The following is a 16,939-nucleotide window of genomic DNA, read 5'->3' as shown; positions in this document are numbered from 1 at the left end:
AAGTTAGAGGTATTTCTGTTTCTTTTTGGTTCTGATCCAGTTGATGCTCTGATGTCATCTATCAAATCAGACTCTGCAGGTGAAAGGCACATGCATAGTGGGGGTGTCCTGGTAAGTCTAATACAGGGGTAGGCAAAATATGGCATGCAAGCTGGATTTGACCCTCCAAGTGATTTTATTCTGCCTGTTGTGGGTCCCTCAACACTGCCTGGCCCAGGCGAGGAGGTAGCTTGGCCATGGCATGTGTGGCTGGTCCTGCCACCCCCAGGAGCTCAGCAGGTCTGGGGTGGCATGGTGGCTAGACTTGTTCCCTGGCAGCCCACAGTGGCAGCTCTTTCCAGCTGCTGCTGTTGGTCTCTGCTGCTGCTGTTGGTCTCTGCTGCGGCTGAACCTGGCCCCACTGGGCACCCCAGGCCATCTACCCTATACCCACTACCAGGGGCACTGGTCAAAGTGAGTAGGTGGGGTCTCCATGGAGACCAGCCCAGGACCTATGTGGGCAGGAAATACTCAGCTGGGAGGATGGGATGGGACTGAGTGGGTGGGGAGTGGCATCCAGGAGTGGGATGGGTGGGCAGGAGGAGCCAGGATTGGGATCGCAGGGCAGTGACAGCATGGGGCCGGGGCCTGGAGCAGAGCCACGATCCACTGCTTGAACATCACTGTGACAGGTGCTGGGTCTGAGGGCAGAGACATGCAGGGAGTAGATCATGGCTCTGCCCTGGGCCCGAGCTATGTGAGGTCATGGCCATGCAATCCCAGCCCCATCGCCACCCTCCCATCCTGCTCCTGGATGCCACACCCCACCTGCCCGCAGTCCCATCCCATCTGCCCAGTCAACTGTGGGGCAGAGCCACTTAGGGAGTTGGTGAGCTGCTGTGGGATGGGATGGGGAGGAGTGGGGGTACTGACCCAGCCCATGACAGCTCACCACAATTCCCTAGGTGGCCCTCTAACCCAAATAATTGCCCACCCTGGTCTAATGCCATATGTGGTGTGGGTCCCAGACCAGCTAAAGCAGCTGCTGGATCAGGTATTCTGGGGGAGGAGTGGGAGAAGGGCATGGGAGAAGAAAGGAGGGGGTCTGTGGGCCAAATCTGGCCCATGGACTGGCCCCATGCTGGGTGCATGCCAGGGTCTGGTCAGGCCCTGAGGCAACACCACGGACTGGGATGGCAGGGCTCCGTGGGCTAGTTCCAGCATGTGGGCCATATGTTTGACACCCCTGATCTAAATTTTGGATTTAGGTGCTCACATTGGTGGGTAGACAGGACTTAGATGTCTAAGTCCTTCTGTAGATCTAAGCCAAGTGACTTGCCCAAGGCCATACAAGAGAGTCTGTGACACAGCAGGACCTTGATCCCAGATACCCCATGCATGTAACCCACCAGAGCTCCTTATTTCTCATTAGGAGTCATAGAGGCTAGTAGCATCACCTCTTGTTAAGATTGCCTGCTGTTTCTGTTTCCTTGGGTGAGGTTCCGTTTTTAATTTTGCAAAACTTTAATGTTTTGAGCAGAAACTTTCCAAATCATGGTTCAAGCTGAATATTTTTTTTTAAACCTGCAGCCAAAAGAAGGCTAGGAAAAAAATCTGGTCACAACTTGCTCCCTAAAAAACTAGCATTCTTGTGATTTGGTGCAGGGTGAGTCTTTGTGTCAGAGATGTACCTTTTGCCATTCACATGAAAATCTGCTCATATTTCACCAGGTTACAAGGTTTTTGAAAAAAAATATATAGTGTGCACATGCTCGGTAGACTTCCAATATCTATAAACAGCTAAATTCTATGAATTTTCCATCTTCACTAGATAGATGCCAGTCCAGGGATGAGGAGTACTTTCCCTGGTACTGCTGCTCTGGACTGCTATGAGCCATGCTAGGTCCAAGAACAAGTCAATGCATCAGAACTGAAAGCAAGGAGTCAAAAATCTCTCCTGTGCTTTCAGTGACAGCTTTTCTTGCTGATCCCAGGTAGGAGAGAGAGGACAGGCCTGTGGTTGCCTGGGAATGAGATTGGGGCCAAACACTTATGGGAAAGGAGGGAAAAACTAGTACTAGATTGTGGAAATGGGAGAGGGAGGAAAGTAGGATTTAGGTTAAAAGTGTGGGCTGAGAGCCAGTGGGTAGCTGGAGACATTGGTCAAGGAGATTGGTCAAGGAACTGAAACTGGAAGGCTGGAATTGTTTGGCAAAGAGACAATGACAGGAAACCAGGGGAGGAAGGAAGACAGAGATGGGGTGATGAAAAGAGAGGTGGATCTTTGGAGAAGCCCAGGTACCAAGGGAGAACTAGGAGAAGGGGTTGGAGGTCATGTTGGACAAAGTGCTGAGCAAGGGAGACTGAAAGCCAAGGATGTTGAACAAAGCATGTAGGAGGGGAAGTGAAACTGAAGGCGAGGGACAGGGAGAGGAAGATAGGATGAGGGAGGCAGATGTGGTAGCAAATTTCAATATTTGAAAGACTGCCATAAAGATAAGGGAGAACAACTGATCTCCCTTGCGCAAAAGGCATGATAAGTGGCAATGGGTTTAAACCTCAGCAAAGCAGATTAACTCTCAGGAACACTCTTCTGACAGTCAGAGCAGTAGAACAGTGGAACGGGGAAGCTGTGGAATCTCCTCTCCCAGAGATTTTCCGAGAAAAATCCTAGAGTTATAGAAAATGAGGGTTGGAAGAGATCTCTGGATGTCATCTAGTCCAACCTCTGCTCAAAAGCAGCACCATCCCCAACTATGTCATCCTAGCCAAGGCTTTGTCTACCCAGGTTTTAAATAGTCTGAGGATGGCAACCTCTCTGGGTAGCCTGTTCCAGTGCTTTACTACTCTCCTAGTGAGAAGGTTTTTCCTAATATTCAACCTAAACTTCCCTTGCTGCAACTTGAGACCATTGCTCCTTGTTCTGTCATGTGCCACCACTCAGAACAGTCTAGTTTCATCCTCTTTGTAACCAGGCTTTAGGCAGTTGAAGGCTGTTATTAAATCCCCCTTCAAGTCTTCTCTTCTTCAGACTAAATAATTGCAGTTCCCTCAGCCTCCTCATAAATCAAGAGACTGCATAAGCATCCATCTGAAATGGTTTAGGAATAGCATTGCTTGCATTTTGCAGGGGTTGGACTAGATGACTCTCGAGGTCCTCTCAAACCTAGGATTCTACAAGTCTCTGATTCTATCACCCCAGTCTAATGCTGGCCAATGTTGGGGACGATAACCTGCTACAGCTATCAGCTACCTAACTGGCCAAGGAACAGAGCCCTTCTGATGAACCATGTAAGCATTAGTATGATGTTACGTGATAGAACTTGTGGTTTTGTTCTGTTTGATTTATTTTTTAAGCCTAAGAAGCTGCTCACAAGAGATGTATGTTATTAGAGTTGCAAAACTAAGTACAGGCAGTCCTTGACTTAAGACATTTTGAGTTACATCGAACAGCACTTATGACATTTATAAATTGACACCATTTTGACTTTGATGAGAGTTTTGACTTTACGATACTTGATCCGACATGACGCCACACCAATGAACAACTCTGCTGTGTTGCCCATCTCCCTGGAGAACATCTGTCCAAACTTCCTTGGACACTTTAAGAAAGCAGACAAGACTCCAGAAAAACCTGCAGCCAAGACACCTGAGAGGACTCCAGCCAAGAGCCCTTCAAAGAGTCCAGCAAAGTCACCTCAATGAAGTCCTTGCAAATCAATATGATTGCTATTTACAATATAAATACACTAATGTAGCTATATTACTCATCTATAACTAATTGAGTACAAAATTCTGGGTTATATTTGGTGAAAATAGGGTATCAGGCCTTGGTTCAGAAACCAACCCCCCATTTATAACATTGCTCCTATGGGAAAATAGGTACCAAGTTACAATATTTCAACTTAAGACACAGTTTTCAGGAACCAGTTGTGTTTTAAGTCCAAGGACTGCCTGTATTCAGAAATGAAGAAATGCCAGATTTAAGGTTGCCTGAGCCACCTGGATGCCTAATGCCTCAAATGCATTTTGATGCAATATTGTTTCTCCCCATCCCCCATGGAAACCCTGTTTCATTTGTTGTCTACAGTGGACTTGCTCAGAGTTGTGTGCTGTCTGTAGGATCCCTGTTTGTTTCAGAATCTAGAAGGCACATAATGAATAAGGCTGGGGATTGCAGAAAGAGAGAGGATGGCCTCAGAGCAGAGGCAGTTTAATGTCCCCTGCCTTTGCCTCAGAGTTGCTGTGTGATGTTAGACAAGTTGCTTGTACCAAAAAATATTTAATTCAACAGGCCATTGGAACTATTCCTGCCAACAATAGTCATAGAGCATGGTTTTGTTTGTATCAAAGTTTAAATGTAAGCATTTGAAGGCAATTCCATGCGAGTAGTGTGGTATCAAATGGGCAGAGGATAACTCATACAGGTAAGATTTTTACAGTACAGGAGGAGAGGATGAGCTATGAGTTTGGGAGGATCAAGAAGAATAATATTGTTAATTTGGTCGGTTCTGAGAGAGATTAACAGGCAAGCTAACATACACATTGAACAAATCATAGAACATTAGGGTTTTCATAGACACTAAGGCTGGAAGGGACCTCAGAAGATCATCAAGTCCAGCCCCCTGCACAGTCTTTGTGGTGCATGGGTCATTTCCAAACCTACTGTGCAGTAGTGATGAGCTACTGCACAGTTAGTGCCCGCCGATGCTACATCACTGTAGCACTGAGCTACATCTCTATAGCTCATTGCTATGGCAATGTAGTCTCATGTAGATGCACCCAGAGTGACCTAGACAAACTGAGAATTGGGCCAAAAGAAATCTCATGCATTTAGGATGAAACAATCCCATGTACCACTATAGGCTTGGGATCAACTGGTTAAGCAGCAGCTCTGCAGAAAAGGACCTGGGGGTTACAGTGGACAATAAGATTGACATGAGTCAGCAGTGTGCCCTTGTTGCCAAGAAGGCTAACAATGTACTGGGCTGCATTAGTAGAAGCGTTGCCAGCAGATCAAGGGAAGTAATTATTTTGTTCTATTCAGCACTGGTGAGTCCACATCTGGAGTATTGTGTGCTGTTTGGGGCCCCCCACTACAGAAAGGATGTGGACAATTTGGAGAGTCCAGTGGAGAGCAATGAAAATGGTTACTGCACAGTGGGGTGCATGTGTAGATGTGCCCTCTGAATCCTAGCCCTAATCTGCACTGCCTACTACTCCCCCCAGCTTGGTGTCATTCGTGAACTTGTTGAGGGTGCAATCCATCCCATCTTCCAGACTGTTAATGAAGATAGTTAACAAAACAGCCCCAGGATGAACCCCTGGGGCACTCCACTTGGTACCAGCACCAGCTAGACGTTGAGCTATTGATCACTACCCATTGAGCCTGACAATCCAGCTAACTTTCTATCCACTTTACAATGCATTCATCCAACTCATATTTCCTTAAACTTGCTTGCAAGAATTCTGTGGGAGATAATATCAAAATCCTTGCTAAAGTCAAGGTATATTATGTCCACTACTTTCCCTGCAACCACAGAGCCACTTATCTTATCATAGAAGGCAATCAGATTGGCGACTGCTCCTAATCACCTTCTCCTCCAAGTGCTTAAAAATGGATTCTTTGAGGACCCCCTCCATGATTTTTCTGGGGACTGAGGTGCGGCTGACTGATTTGTAGTTCCTTGGATCCTCCTTCTTCCCTTTCTTAAAGATGGGCACTATTATTTGCCCTTTTCCAGTCACCTGGGACCTCCCCTGATTGCCATGGAGTTTTTAAAGATAACGGCCGATGGCTCTGCGATCATATCAGCCAACTCCCTCCGCACCTTCAGATGCATCTGGCCCCATGGACTTGTACATGTCCAGCTTTTCTAAACAGTCCCTAACCTGTTCTTTCACCACTGAGGGTTGCTCACCTTGTTCCCAAACTGTTGTTTCCCAGTGCAGTAGTCTGGGAGGTGGCCTTGCCTATGAAGGCTGAGGTAAAAAAGGCATTGAACACATCATCTTTTTCCTCCTCATCTGTCACTAGGTTGCCTCCCCCATTCAGAAAGGACCCCCACTTTCCCTGACTTTCCTCTTGTTGCAAACATACTTGTAAAAACCCTTCATGTCCCTTGCTAGCTGCAACTTTAATTGCACTTTGGCCTTCCTGACTTCATCCCGGCATGCCCGAGCAATGCTCTTATACTTCTCCCTAGTCATCTGTCCAAACTTCTACTTCTTGTAAGCTTCCTTTTTGTGTTTAAACTCATGGAAAAGTTCTATGCTAAGCCAAGTTGGTTGCTTGCCACATTTGCTGTTCTTCCTGCTCATCTGGATGGTTTGTTCCTGTGTCTGCAGTAAGATTTCTTTAAAATACAACCAGCTTTCCTGGACTCCTTTCCCCTCAAACTGGACTTCAAGGGGATCCTTCCCATCAGTTCCTTGAGGGAGTCAAAGTCTGCTTTTCTGAAGTCCAGGATCCTTACTCTGCTGCTCTCCTTTCTTCCTTTTGTCAGGATCCTGAACTCAATCATCTTGTGACCACTGCTGCCCAAGTTGTCATCCACTTCTACCACCCCATCACTTCTTCCTTGTTTGTAAGCAATAGGTCAAGGAGAGCATGGACCCTAGCTGGTCTGTCCAACACTTGTACCAGGAAGTCGTCTCCAACATGCTGCAAAACTTCCTAGATTACCTGTGCACTGCTGTGTTACCCTCCAGCAGATGTCAGAGTGATTGAAGTCCCCCATGAGAACCAAGGTCTGATCTGGAAACTTCCACTAGTTGTCTGAAGAAAGCCTCATCCACCACTTCCTCCTGGTCTGGTAGTCTATAGCAGACACCTACCACAACATGACCCTTTTTGCTCTCACCTCTAACCTTAACCAAGAGACTTTCAACAGGCCTAGCTCCAGTTTCATACTGAAGCTCTGAGCAATCATATAGCTCTTTTACATACTAGCTGATTGCCCTACTTTCTTAGGAAGAATGAGGAGGTCTCCCTTGTTGCCCCCACTTGCTTTTGCTTCCTCTAGGTCTCCTGCTTTCCCATTTACCTCAGGGCTTTTTTCTCCATCTCCCAGTGAACCTAGTTCAAAGCCCTCCTCACTAGGTTAGCGAGTATGTCTGCAAAGATGCTCTTCTCTCTCTTCATCAGGTGGATCCCATCTCTTCCTAGCAATCCTTCTACTTGGAACAACATCCCATGGACAAAGAAGCAAAATCCCTGCTGGCAACACCACCTGTGCAGCCATGCATTGATCTGCCAAATGTCTCTGCTCCTGCCAGGGCTCTTCCCCTTGACCAGAAGGAAGGAGGAGAACACAACCTGTGCCCCCCCATCACCTTCACCCTTGCACCCAGAGCCCTGTAGTCATTCTTGATCTGCTTATGGTCACCCCTGGCAGTATCATTAGTGCCCACATGGATGAGCAGCATGGGGTAGTAGTCAGAGATTCGGACAAGTCTTGGTAACCCTTCCATGACATCTCAGATCTGGGCTCCAGGCAAGCATCAGACCTCCTGGGATAACAGGTTAGGCTGGCAGATGGATCTCTCCGTCCCCTGCAGAAGGGAGTCTCCAGCCACCACCACCCTTCACTTCCTCTTCATGGCAGTGATCATGATCCTTCCCACCTTGGGGATTCCTGGCCTGGCCTTTTCCCTCAGTGCAATGTGCTCCTTCTCCTCTGTTGCTAGCGCTCCATATCAGTTCTCCTGGCAAATTGCTGCACATGGGAATGGCAGTTTCTTGCTGCCAGAAGATACAATGCTCCAGCTTCCACCTTTCTGGTAGTCCATGCCCTCTTCCTTTTCAAGCACCACCTCTGGCAGTCCCTCCTCCACAGTCCTAGAGGTTTCCTCCAGCATGGACTCGATTAAGTCCTCATGGCAGAAGTTGCTTTGGAGCCTTGCTACCTCTTCCTGTAGCTTTCTTGCCTTCTCCATGAGGGACACCACCAGAAGGCACTGCTCACATCACAGGCACTCGCCCACCTGGCTGACATTGGAAGGAACCATAGTCTGAACAACACCAAGCCAGGACCTGGGTGGAAGCCTCAACCATGTGTGGTCCTGCCTGGACAGACACCTTGCAGGTGGAAGCAGAAGAAGAGCTGGAAGTGGCGGTGGCTCTGGGATTGCAACATCCTCCAGCTATGTCTCTGCATCTTCTAATCTGTTGCCTCTTACTTCCTGCCTCTTTTTCCAAGCAGACCTTTCCTAGCAAACTCCTCTGTAGCTGGCTTGCTTGCTGTTCCTTGATCTGAAGGGTTCCCTTTCCCTGTAACCTCTTTCCTCTCAGCAAGTTTACAGTGCAGGAATGTGAGAGAGTTTCCAAGCAAACTCCCTAACAAACTCCCACCTTGCTCTGGACTCTAGTTTAACAAGGAAGTTTTCGTCTAGCTGCTGAGTTTTAGCTGCTAAAATAAAACTATGTAGTTAGTCAGCCCTAATGACATATAAAAAATAATCTTACCTTTCAGGCTCCCCTTCAAAGAGGGGGTGGGAAACTAACCTGCAAACTATCCTGTTTGCTTCTCCCTGGTCACTTGGATTGTCTTCTTATATACCTTTCCTGGGCCTGGACTTGCTAGGCCGCTTTGTTAGGGTCCTTTGTTAGGGCCTTTTGTCACACCAGGGCAGCAATCAATTAGCAATCAGTCCATTCAGCTGCTCAGAGCACACACTGAAGCACACAGATCCGTCAAACAGCTCTCAGCAAGCCAAGCACATAGGCAACCCTGGCTCAGTTACCTTCCCAGAGCAGGGTCTGGTGCCTGGTTCCCCTTCCCCATCCTCCTCTTGCTCCCACCAAACTGCTTTCAAACTGTGCTGTTTGCTTGTACCTGCAGGTTAGACTGTATTCCTGGGAACACCAAAACCTGAAATTACAGGGAGGGATGAGATTTCAAAACTGTGAGCAGCCTGTCAAAGCAGAAGAGACAATATCCAGACGTGAAAGAAAAGGCATTTATACATATACATTTGTCTGCTCAATTTATTGAGTCTGTGCCACACATGAGCTGATGCATCAGGCACTGTATTGCATGCATTTGTATAAACAGCAAAATGCGTATCTGTGGTAAAAAAATGGTGCTGGCGCTGTTTTCTGAGCGCTGATGCGCATTTCACTGTTTATACAAATGGATGCATTGCAGTGCCAGGTTCTTTTAAAAGCACACAGTGCTGAGTGCAAGCCTGCATCCAAATGCCCGAAGAGATAAGTCAAAGAGATGAGCTAGAAGAGAGACTAAGTTCACACACAGAAGGGCAGAAAAACGTAAAACAAAATAAAGAAGTAAAATAAAAATGTGGAAAAATTGTTCTTTCTTTCTCTCTCTCTGTTTATCACTATAAATCTGTCATTTGTGGTGTTCTGATTTTAACGGAAGTTCCTGTTTTGGAGAGGTGCAGCAGTGAGTCATGGCACATGTTCCCTTGGAGGCGAAGGCTCAGCGCATGACAAGGGCTGGGCCTCACACCTTATTAAGGCTTACTTCATTGGGTAGACTGTGTGCGGGCCGGGAATGATCCAAGGCCCTTTTTTTTGCGCCACGGGCTGTGGCCAGCAGCCTGGACACGCCAGGTCGGGGAAGGCAGGCGGTGCGCTAGAATTAGGCACAGACGCTTAATGGTTGCTTAAGATTATTTACTTACACCGAAGATGGTCGCGGTGTAGGCTGGAACGTTTCCAGGAATACTTCGCATAAATCCTAGTTTAAGGACTCCAAAAGAACTCTGATTCACTCACACGAAGTTTTCGAGGCTCCGTGGAACTTTTGCGCGCAGGGAAGGGTACGTCGAGGGATCGTTCGGCGATGGGGAGAAGAATCGATAGGTGATCAGTCTATCGATCAGCCAGCCGCAGGTCAAATCTCCTTAGAAGCACTTTGCAGCGTGCTCAAAGTTCTCCGACTTGGGCGGAAACCACTCAAGCCTCTTATATGGCCAGCAAGCCAATCGCTAGCCGCCACATAGGAATAATTTAGAACTGACCAATAGTGGGGCACGAATTTAAATACAAATGGCGGGAACTCCTTGCAACGTGCATTTCTGTGCTGCAATGAAGAAATGCACCCTGCAAAGAAAGCTACAGACGGCGGGAAAATAATTTAGCAGTGCTGAAGCGCACACAAACAAAAAATCACACCCTTGGGTTGTGATAGACTGAAGCACTCCAAATATGAACAGGCAAGCATAAGGGCCACTTCTTCAACTCTCTACTTTAAGGCATAGGTGCTGAAAGGCATGATCCCACTGGAGTTAACGGAGTCCCATGAGGGAAGTGGCTTGACAGAAAGAGAGAAGATCACAAATGTGATGACAAACCTATTCCTATTAACTTTTTGCTGAGGTTAATGGAACTATGCCAGGTAGCCAGCACTCTGGATGATGATAGTACCAGAAGCTCTGGAGGACTTCCAGTGCCTCAGATCACCCTGGTTGGTGAAATCCAACAAAAACTAGCAAGTTTGAAATACTTAACACCTTCTTCAAGGAGGGCCATCTGCCTACATCACTATCACTTCTAGTAGTTCAGTCAATTAGCAAGGATATGATTTCAGTAGCCTTTATGTTTGGACAAGGTAAACGGATCTTTCAAATGCAGAGCAATGGGCCCCCAATACAGAACAGACTTTTGCTGTGCTTGCAGTTGTGAACAGAACTGAAACCTCTGTCCTCTTCTTGATGTGTTCATAAGTCTCAGCCACAAGATTTTGCTGACCTGCCACCTCGTTGGGGAAGCAGTGTAATGAATCTGAATCCAGTCAATATTTTCAACAGTATTAAGAGCAGGGATGAACAAGCTGTAATTTGTCTCCATGCTCTTATAGAGGGCTCCATCCTGTATTCTTTTTTTCAACAACTCTAGGAAGAACCATTAGACACCATGGACTCTAGCACCATTGGTGGGCTGGTATCACAGCCTTCACATCACTTTCTCTGAAGACAGGAGCCATGCAGGTGTCATAATGCCTATGTGAGATAAGCACACCAATGAGATGCCTTCCGTAGACATCCAAGTGAGAGAGCAGTGAAGGCTGACAGAAAGAGGTAAATGGCTTGTGGAACTTAACAGACTATGACCCTGCCTTCCACCAATGCCATCTATCAAGACAACTAAGGAAATATTAAGCACTGCAGCACTTCTAGATTCATCCTTACTCTTGGAAACCAGGAAACAGCAATTCAGCAATGCTGATAATGACAACTTCTGCTTTCAGGAACAACTGACTAGCCTACAGTACTGCAGAAAAGAATGTGGGGTTTATAATGTGCCATGACTTATATTCATAAGCTGAGTTTGAGTCAACAGTGTGCTCTGGCTGCAAAATAAGCCAATAACATACCTGAGTCTATTAACAGGAGTGTCACTTGTAAATCAAGGGAAGCTATTCTTCTCCATTATTAGGCACTGGTCTCACTGGTGAGGTCTCACTAGTTTTGGGCACCACACTTCAAGAAAGATATGGGCTAATTGGAAAGAGTCCAGCAGAGCAACCAAAATTATTAGAGAAAATAATTATGACTTAAGAGGAAAGGCTAAAACAGAAGGAACAGGACAAAGAGCAATGGTCTAAAATTGCAGCAGGGGAATTTTCGGTTGGATATTAGGGAGAACTTTCTAACTATGAGGGTAGTTAAGCAATGGAACAGATTACTGAGAGTGGCTGTGAAATCTCTACCCTTGGAAGTTTTAAGAGCAGGTTAGACAGGGATGATCCTGTCTTTAGCAGGTGGTTGGACTAGATGCCCTGTCCCTTCCATCACTTTTTTACTCAGTCTTTAGCTATCCAGGGGACTTGACACTTCTTAGTAAAAAAAAATCTAACATCTTTGAGTCATGTGTATGCCTCTTCTTGGTTGGAAGCTATAATCTCTACTCTTGGGCAACTGATCAGGGCCAGCCTTGCAGCAGCCTTGCCTGAGTTACAGGGAACCCACCATATCAGGGTTCCACACCTGCCTCCTGGCAGCACGTGCTAATCAAGGTCCTGGTCCTAATTCTCAATGGCCTGTGGCAGATGACCTCAAAAACTCTTCCACATTCTTGGCCTTGCAAGACCACAGGAAATGGATCCATATAGAACAGAACTACTGGAAGCTGAGGGCAAGGTGGATTCTGTGCACGGCTTTACAAGGTGAAATGACCTACTGGGAAAGGCCACCATATATTCCAGCCAACCACAGACTAAATGTAATACAAACCCCAGATTCCTACAAAACTTTAACTTGGCCACAATGATGGAACAATACTGGCTTTGGCGAGGTACATGATATATAATGTGATTTACACATGATCTACAACACAAGTGGTCTTACCCCACTAGGTGACAGCAGAGCTCCATCCAGTTTGTTTTGGATCTCTCTTAATTTACTTGTCCCATGGCTTGATGATACAGCAATTAATACTCTGTACATATCCCAGGTAGATACATTTTTAAATTACTTCCTTTTATATGTGTCAGAGGTTCTGGATTGTGACCTACACCTATAACTGATGACATCACTCCTCTGGCACTAGAGGGAGGTATTCATAACACCTGGAGAAGAAGTCCTGTGGCTCACACTCTCATCATCCCTGTTTTCTGACTTATCTTACTAAAAACATGAGGATGCAGTTCACAGAAAAGAACCACAACAGCGCTGTCCTGCAAGCACTCAACAAGCAGAGAAAGAACAAGGAGTTCTGTGACGTGGCACTCAGTGTGGATCAGCACGTCTTCTATGCCCACCTTAGTGTGCTGGCAGCTGTGTCTACCCATGTAAAAAATTTAATCTCAAGCAATGACATGAAGACAGGTGATGAACTCTTTATCATCATTGACTCAAACTTCCTGGGCCCAACTCTGGTGGAGCAGCTGCTGGACTATTTCTATACTGGCAAGGTATTGGTGTCCGAGAAGAATGTGGAGGAATTGCTGAAAGGGGCTAAATATTTCAGTTCAGAGTCTCTAAGAGTCCACTGCTCTGACTACCTCCTCAGGTCCCTCAAAAACAGCAACTGTCTGTGCTACCTGTTCCTAGCAAACACTTATGAGCTGAAAGAGGTGGCAAACAATGCCTATGCAGGTATCCGTGACAATTTCCATTACTGGTCAGGCCCTGAGGGCATTTCAGACCTCATGCACTGCCCCCACCAGACCTTTGGCAAGCTCCTCAAGGATGAGGGCCTTCATGTGCAAAATGAGGACCAGGCTTTTCTTGCCCTGCTTCAGTGGGTGAAACACAAAAGAGGAGAGAGAGAGAAATATTTCAAAAAATTCTTCCCCTATATCCATTTAACTGGTGTCTCAACCAAGACGCTAATGGCTGCCAGCCATGAAGTGCCACTGTTTGAGAGTCACTCTGAGTCCCTGGGTCATATAGAGACCATTTTGAGAGACAGAAAGCAAGAAAGTCCTCAAAGCCTGCTACTTCTCCAAAGAAAGGGGGCCTTAATGGATTCAGTCGTGATTTTAGGAGGCCAGAAAGAGCATGGGAGATTCAATGATGGGGTTTTTGCTTACGTTATTGAGGAGAACATATGGCTGAAACTAACAGAGATGCCATATAAAGCAGCTGCCCTTAGTGCAACTTCAGTAGGGAGGTACATATATGTGTCTGGAGGGACAACAGAGCAGATCTCTGGCTTAAAGACTGCATGGAGGTATGATATGGATAATAACTCCTGGACTAAACTGCCTGATCTCCCCGTAGGCCTTGTCTTCCATACCATGGTGACCTGTGGAGGAGTGGTGTACTCAGTGGGAGGCAGCTCTGCCCCAAGAAAATACATCTCTAGCATTTACAAGTATGATGAGAAGAAAGAGAAATGGACCCTGGCTGGGAAAATGAGCATTCCAATGGATGCAACTGCATTGATCACAAAGGGAGAGAAGTTGATTTATATTGTGACAGGGAGATGCCTGGTAAATGGGCGTTTCTCCCGAGTCGGGATGGTGGATTGCTTTGACACTCAGACAGGGGAAGTGGTGCAGTACCTCACCTTCCCCATCGAATTCAATCACAAACCACTCTTGTCTTTTCAACATGAAAACATCCTAAGTATACAGAGCCATAAACAGAGTTTGGATATCAACTTGCGGAAAATTAAAGCCAACAAAGCCACAAATACTGTCCCACTGTTGCCAAACAACTATGCCTTAGATTTATCTCATGCAGTGTGTTCTGTTGGTGACAACAAAGTATTTGTGTGCGGGGGCCTCATTTGCACAGGTGACAAACGTCCTGAAGATTATTCTGTCAATCCAAATGCCTACCTTTTAGATCAGATAACAGGGGAATGGAAAATTCTGGCTGATCCTCCAGAAGCTCTGGATTGCCCCGCTTGTTGTACAGTGAAACTGCCTTGCAAGATTCTTCGAAAAAATATAGTCAACTAATTTGGAGAATAAAAATTCCTAGCAATAAAAAATAATTGAATTGCTGATACAAACAAATGATGCCTTACTCGTTCACTTTGCTTATCTTTTGTGACAGCAGACTGTAGTAAGCAGAGGCTGCAGTGAATGTTACCATCAATATTCCCCTCAATGGTTCTTTCATTTCACGGGTTCCTCACTCAGATTACCAGATTTGGCATCATGACAGAAAATTATTTGCAACAGAAGTAAGTACAATACCATGAACCTGAGATTTTAGGAAGCGGTATTTACACTGAAAGAAAGAATTCCACACTGTTTTACATTTCTTGGATGAATAATTTTTATGTCTGTCATTTTGGGTCTTGGCCATGCATTGTATGCCACATTTGGGCAGGGTGACAGCTCTGGTCTATAGCACAGCATGTCAGCATCTGTCTGCAAATAAAGGGTGCCTGTACACATGACGGGGGTTTAGTCCTTTGGGTTGCATTCTATGCCCCCTAAATTGAAACAGTGAGTTTTTAGTTGAAACCTCACCATTTCAATTTCCATCACTGCATATACGTGATTGTCCTGCTGGCCGCAGGAGCCTGCCACAGGCAGAAGTGGCAAGGGGCCAAATCTTTTTTTTTCCTGACAGAGTCTGCCCACCTCTCCCACAGCTGGGGGGCCGTTAATCTGTGCCATTAATCTTTCACATCAGCCCTCAGCCATGGGAGAAGCAGGCAGGTTCCACCAGAAGAAGAAAAAGAAGGATTGGGCCCCACACTGCTTCTGCCTTCAGCAGGCTCCTGCAGCCAGAAGGATGCCTGGGGCTACCCGGAAATCGGCTGGCTTGCCCCGGGGCAGTCTGGGACGGTGGCAGAAGAGCGCCTGAGTCTGCTGGCAGTCAGAGAAGGTGGTGGGGATCATGCACAGGGCTCTGGAAGCCCAGGCAGGCTGCTAGCTGGCTAGGTGCTGCTCCAGTTAGGAGGAGCCTGATCCAACGCTTCCCCAAACCCACCTGGGCTTCCACCACCTTGTGCACCATTCTCACTGCCTTCTCTGGCTTCTATCAGCACACCCAGATGCCCTCCTGCCATCTCCCCGTGCTGCCCCTGGGGCAAGTTGGGTGGGTTGGTGGCCAGAGAAGGTGGCAGGGACAGTACACAGGGTGCTGAAAGCCTGGGCAGGCTCAGGTGAAGCATTGGTTTGGGTGCCTGGGGTAGCACCTGGCCAGCCAGCAGCCCACCTTGGCTTCCAGCACCCCGTGCAACATCTCTACTGCCTTCTCCAGCCACCAGCAAACCCTTCCGCCAGCCTGCTACCTTCCCATGCTGACCCAGGAGCAGGTCAGCCCATTCCTGAGAGGCTGCAGGTGTCCTGTAGGTCTGTGCGAAGTGACTAGTATTTGCTTTGGATTCGGATTTGGCCGATTCGGGGGACAGTAATTCAATTTGGTGATTCAAATCACTGTCCCAAATTGATTCGGCTGAATCTGATTTGTCCATCAGGATGTAGTTTAGTTTGCAATGATGCAAACTCATTTAAAACTCACAAAACTTGGATACATATAATGTGCGATGCCATTAAACCACACACAGGGAAATTTTCGTCACTTTTACATCATGACGTATACAAGCACCCAAAGGCTCTGCCTTGGTTTTCAGGGCAGTTAACAGGACTTTAGCCATGAACTTAATGGAAGTAGGAACAAGTCTGGGGAGTAGAAGACATGTTAATATTTAAATTAGGTATATTTAATGAATGAGACTGGGCAATCAAGGAAAAAAATATCACAATTTAAAGACTTCTGTGGTGTTGGGGACTGGTAATGACACATGGAGTACGTGACTAATGTGAGGCAGGAGTCAGCCATGACTCAGCAACCTGTTCTCTGCTGAGGATGGATGTCAACAATGGGTCTTCCTGAACTGATGTTGAAAATGCTTGACAGGCTACCACCAAGTACAAAACTGTTTTGAGCACTGTTAGAGAAAACAGGATTGGGATTTACTATGTTGGCTCAGGGAAGATTTTTGGAAGTTGGAAGAATCATTGTAGTTTTACTAATGAAGATTTTGCATGTATTACTGAAGGGAACATATGACTGACTCCAAATAGGGTATAAGTAGAGCAAGTCTCAGACCCCTAGCAGATGGTAAAATGACTGCACAATTGGGGTCTGAGTAATTTTATGCCCGATCCCAAAAATCATGCACCCTGCTCTGCCAGACATGTAGGCAGGGGTTTAGGTTGTAGCCATGTTGTTCTAAGGACATAGGCAGACAAGGTTCCTTGGGTGAATTTGATATCTTTTATTAGAGCAACCCAAATAGTTGGAGAAAAGTTATTAAGCAAGCTTTTGGGTTCAAAAACCCTTCGTCAGGCTAAGGAAGTTTCAGCAGTTGGTGTGTGCTCTTTCTGGATGGAATGAAAAGACATGTAGGCATGCATGTGACTTTTGGGAACAATATAAAATTTCTCAGATCCAAATTACGCAACTGCAGACCAGGGAGCCCAGCATGGAGGATCGAATTCTCCATGCTGGGCTCCCCATACATTGTCAGTGATAGTGCAGTTAGGCACTGGGGAGCCTGTCAGTTGGTGGAGAGCAACCC

The 16,939-nt window shown here is 46.6% G+C and overlaps 1 protein-coding gene across 1 annotated transcript; it reads left to right on the top strand.

Moving 5' to 3' along the window:
• The first annotated feature begins 12,575 nt into the window (after nucleotides 1–12,575).
• Nucleotides 12,576–14,357, top strand: CCIN (calicin). The gene has a single exon (XM_006021465.1). The coding sequence runs from the start codon at nucleotides 12,582–12,584 to the stop codon at nucleotides 14,355–14,357; it is 1,776 nt and encodes a 591-aa protein (XP_006021527.1). The 5' UTR covers nucleotides 12,576–12,581.
• Nucleotides 14,358–16,939: the final 2,582 nt, after the last annotated feature.

The sequence above is a fragment of the Alligator sinensis genome, unplaced genomic scaffold (genome assembly GCF_000455745.1).
Source record: "Alligator sinensis unplaced genomic scaffold, ASM45574v1 scaffold434_1, whole genome shotgun sequence".
NCBI lineage: Eukaryota > Metazoa > Chordata > Crocodylia > Alligatoridae > Alligator > Alligator sinensis.
This window is presented reverse-complemented; position numbering and strand designations above follow the sequence as displayed.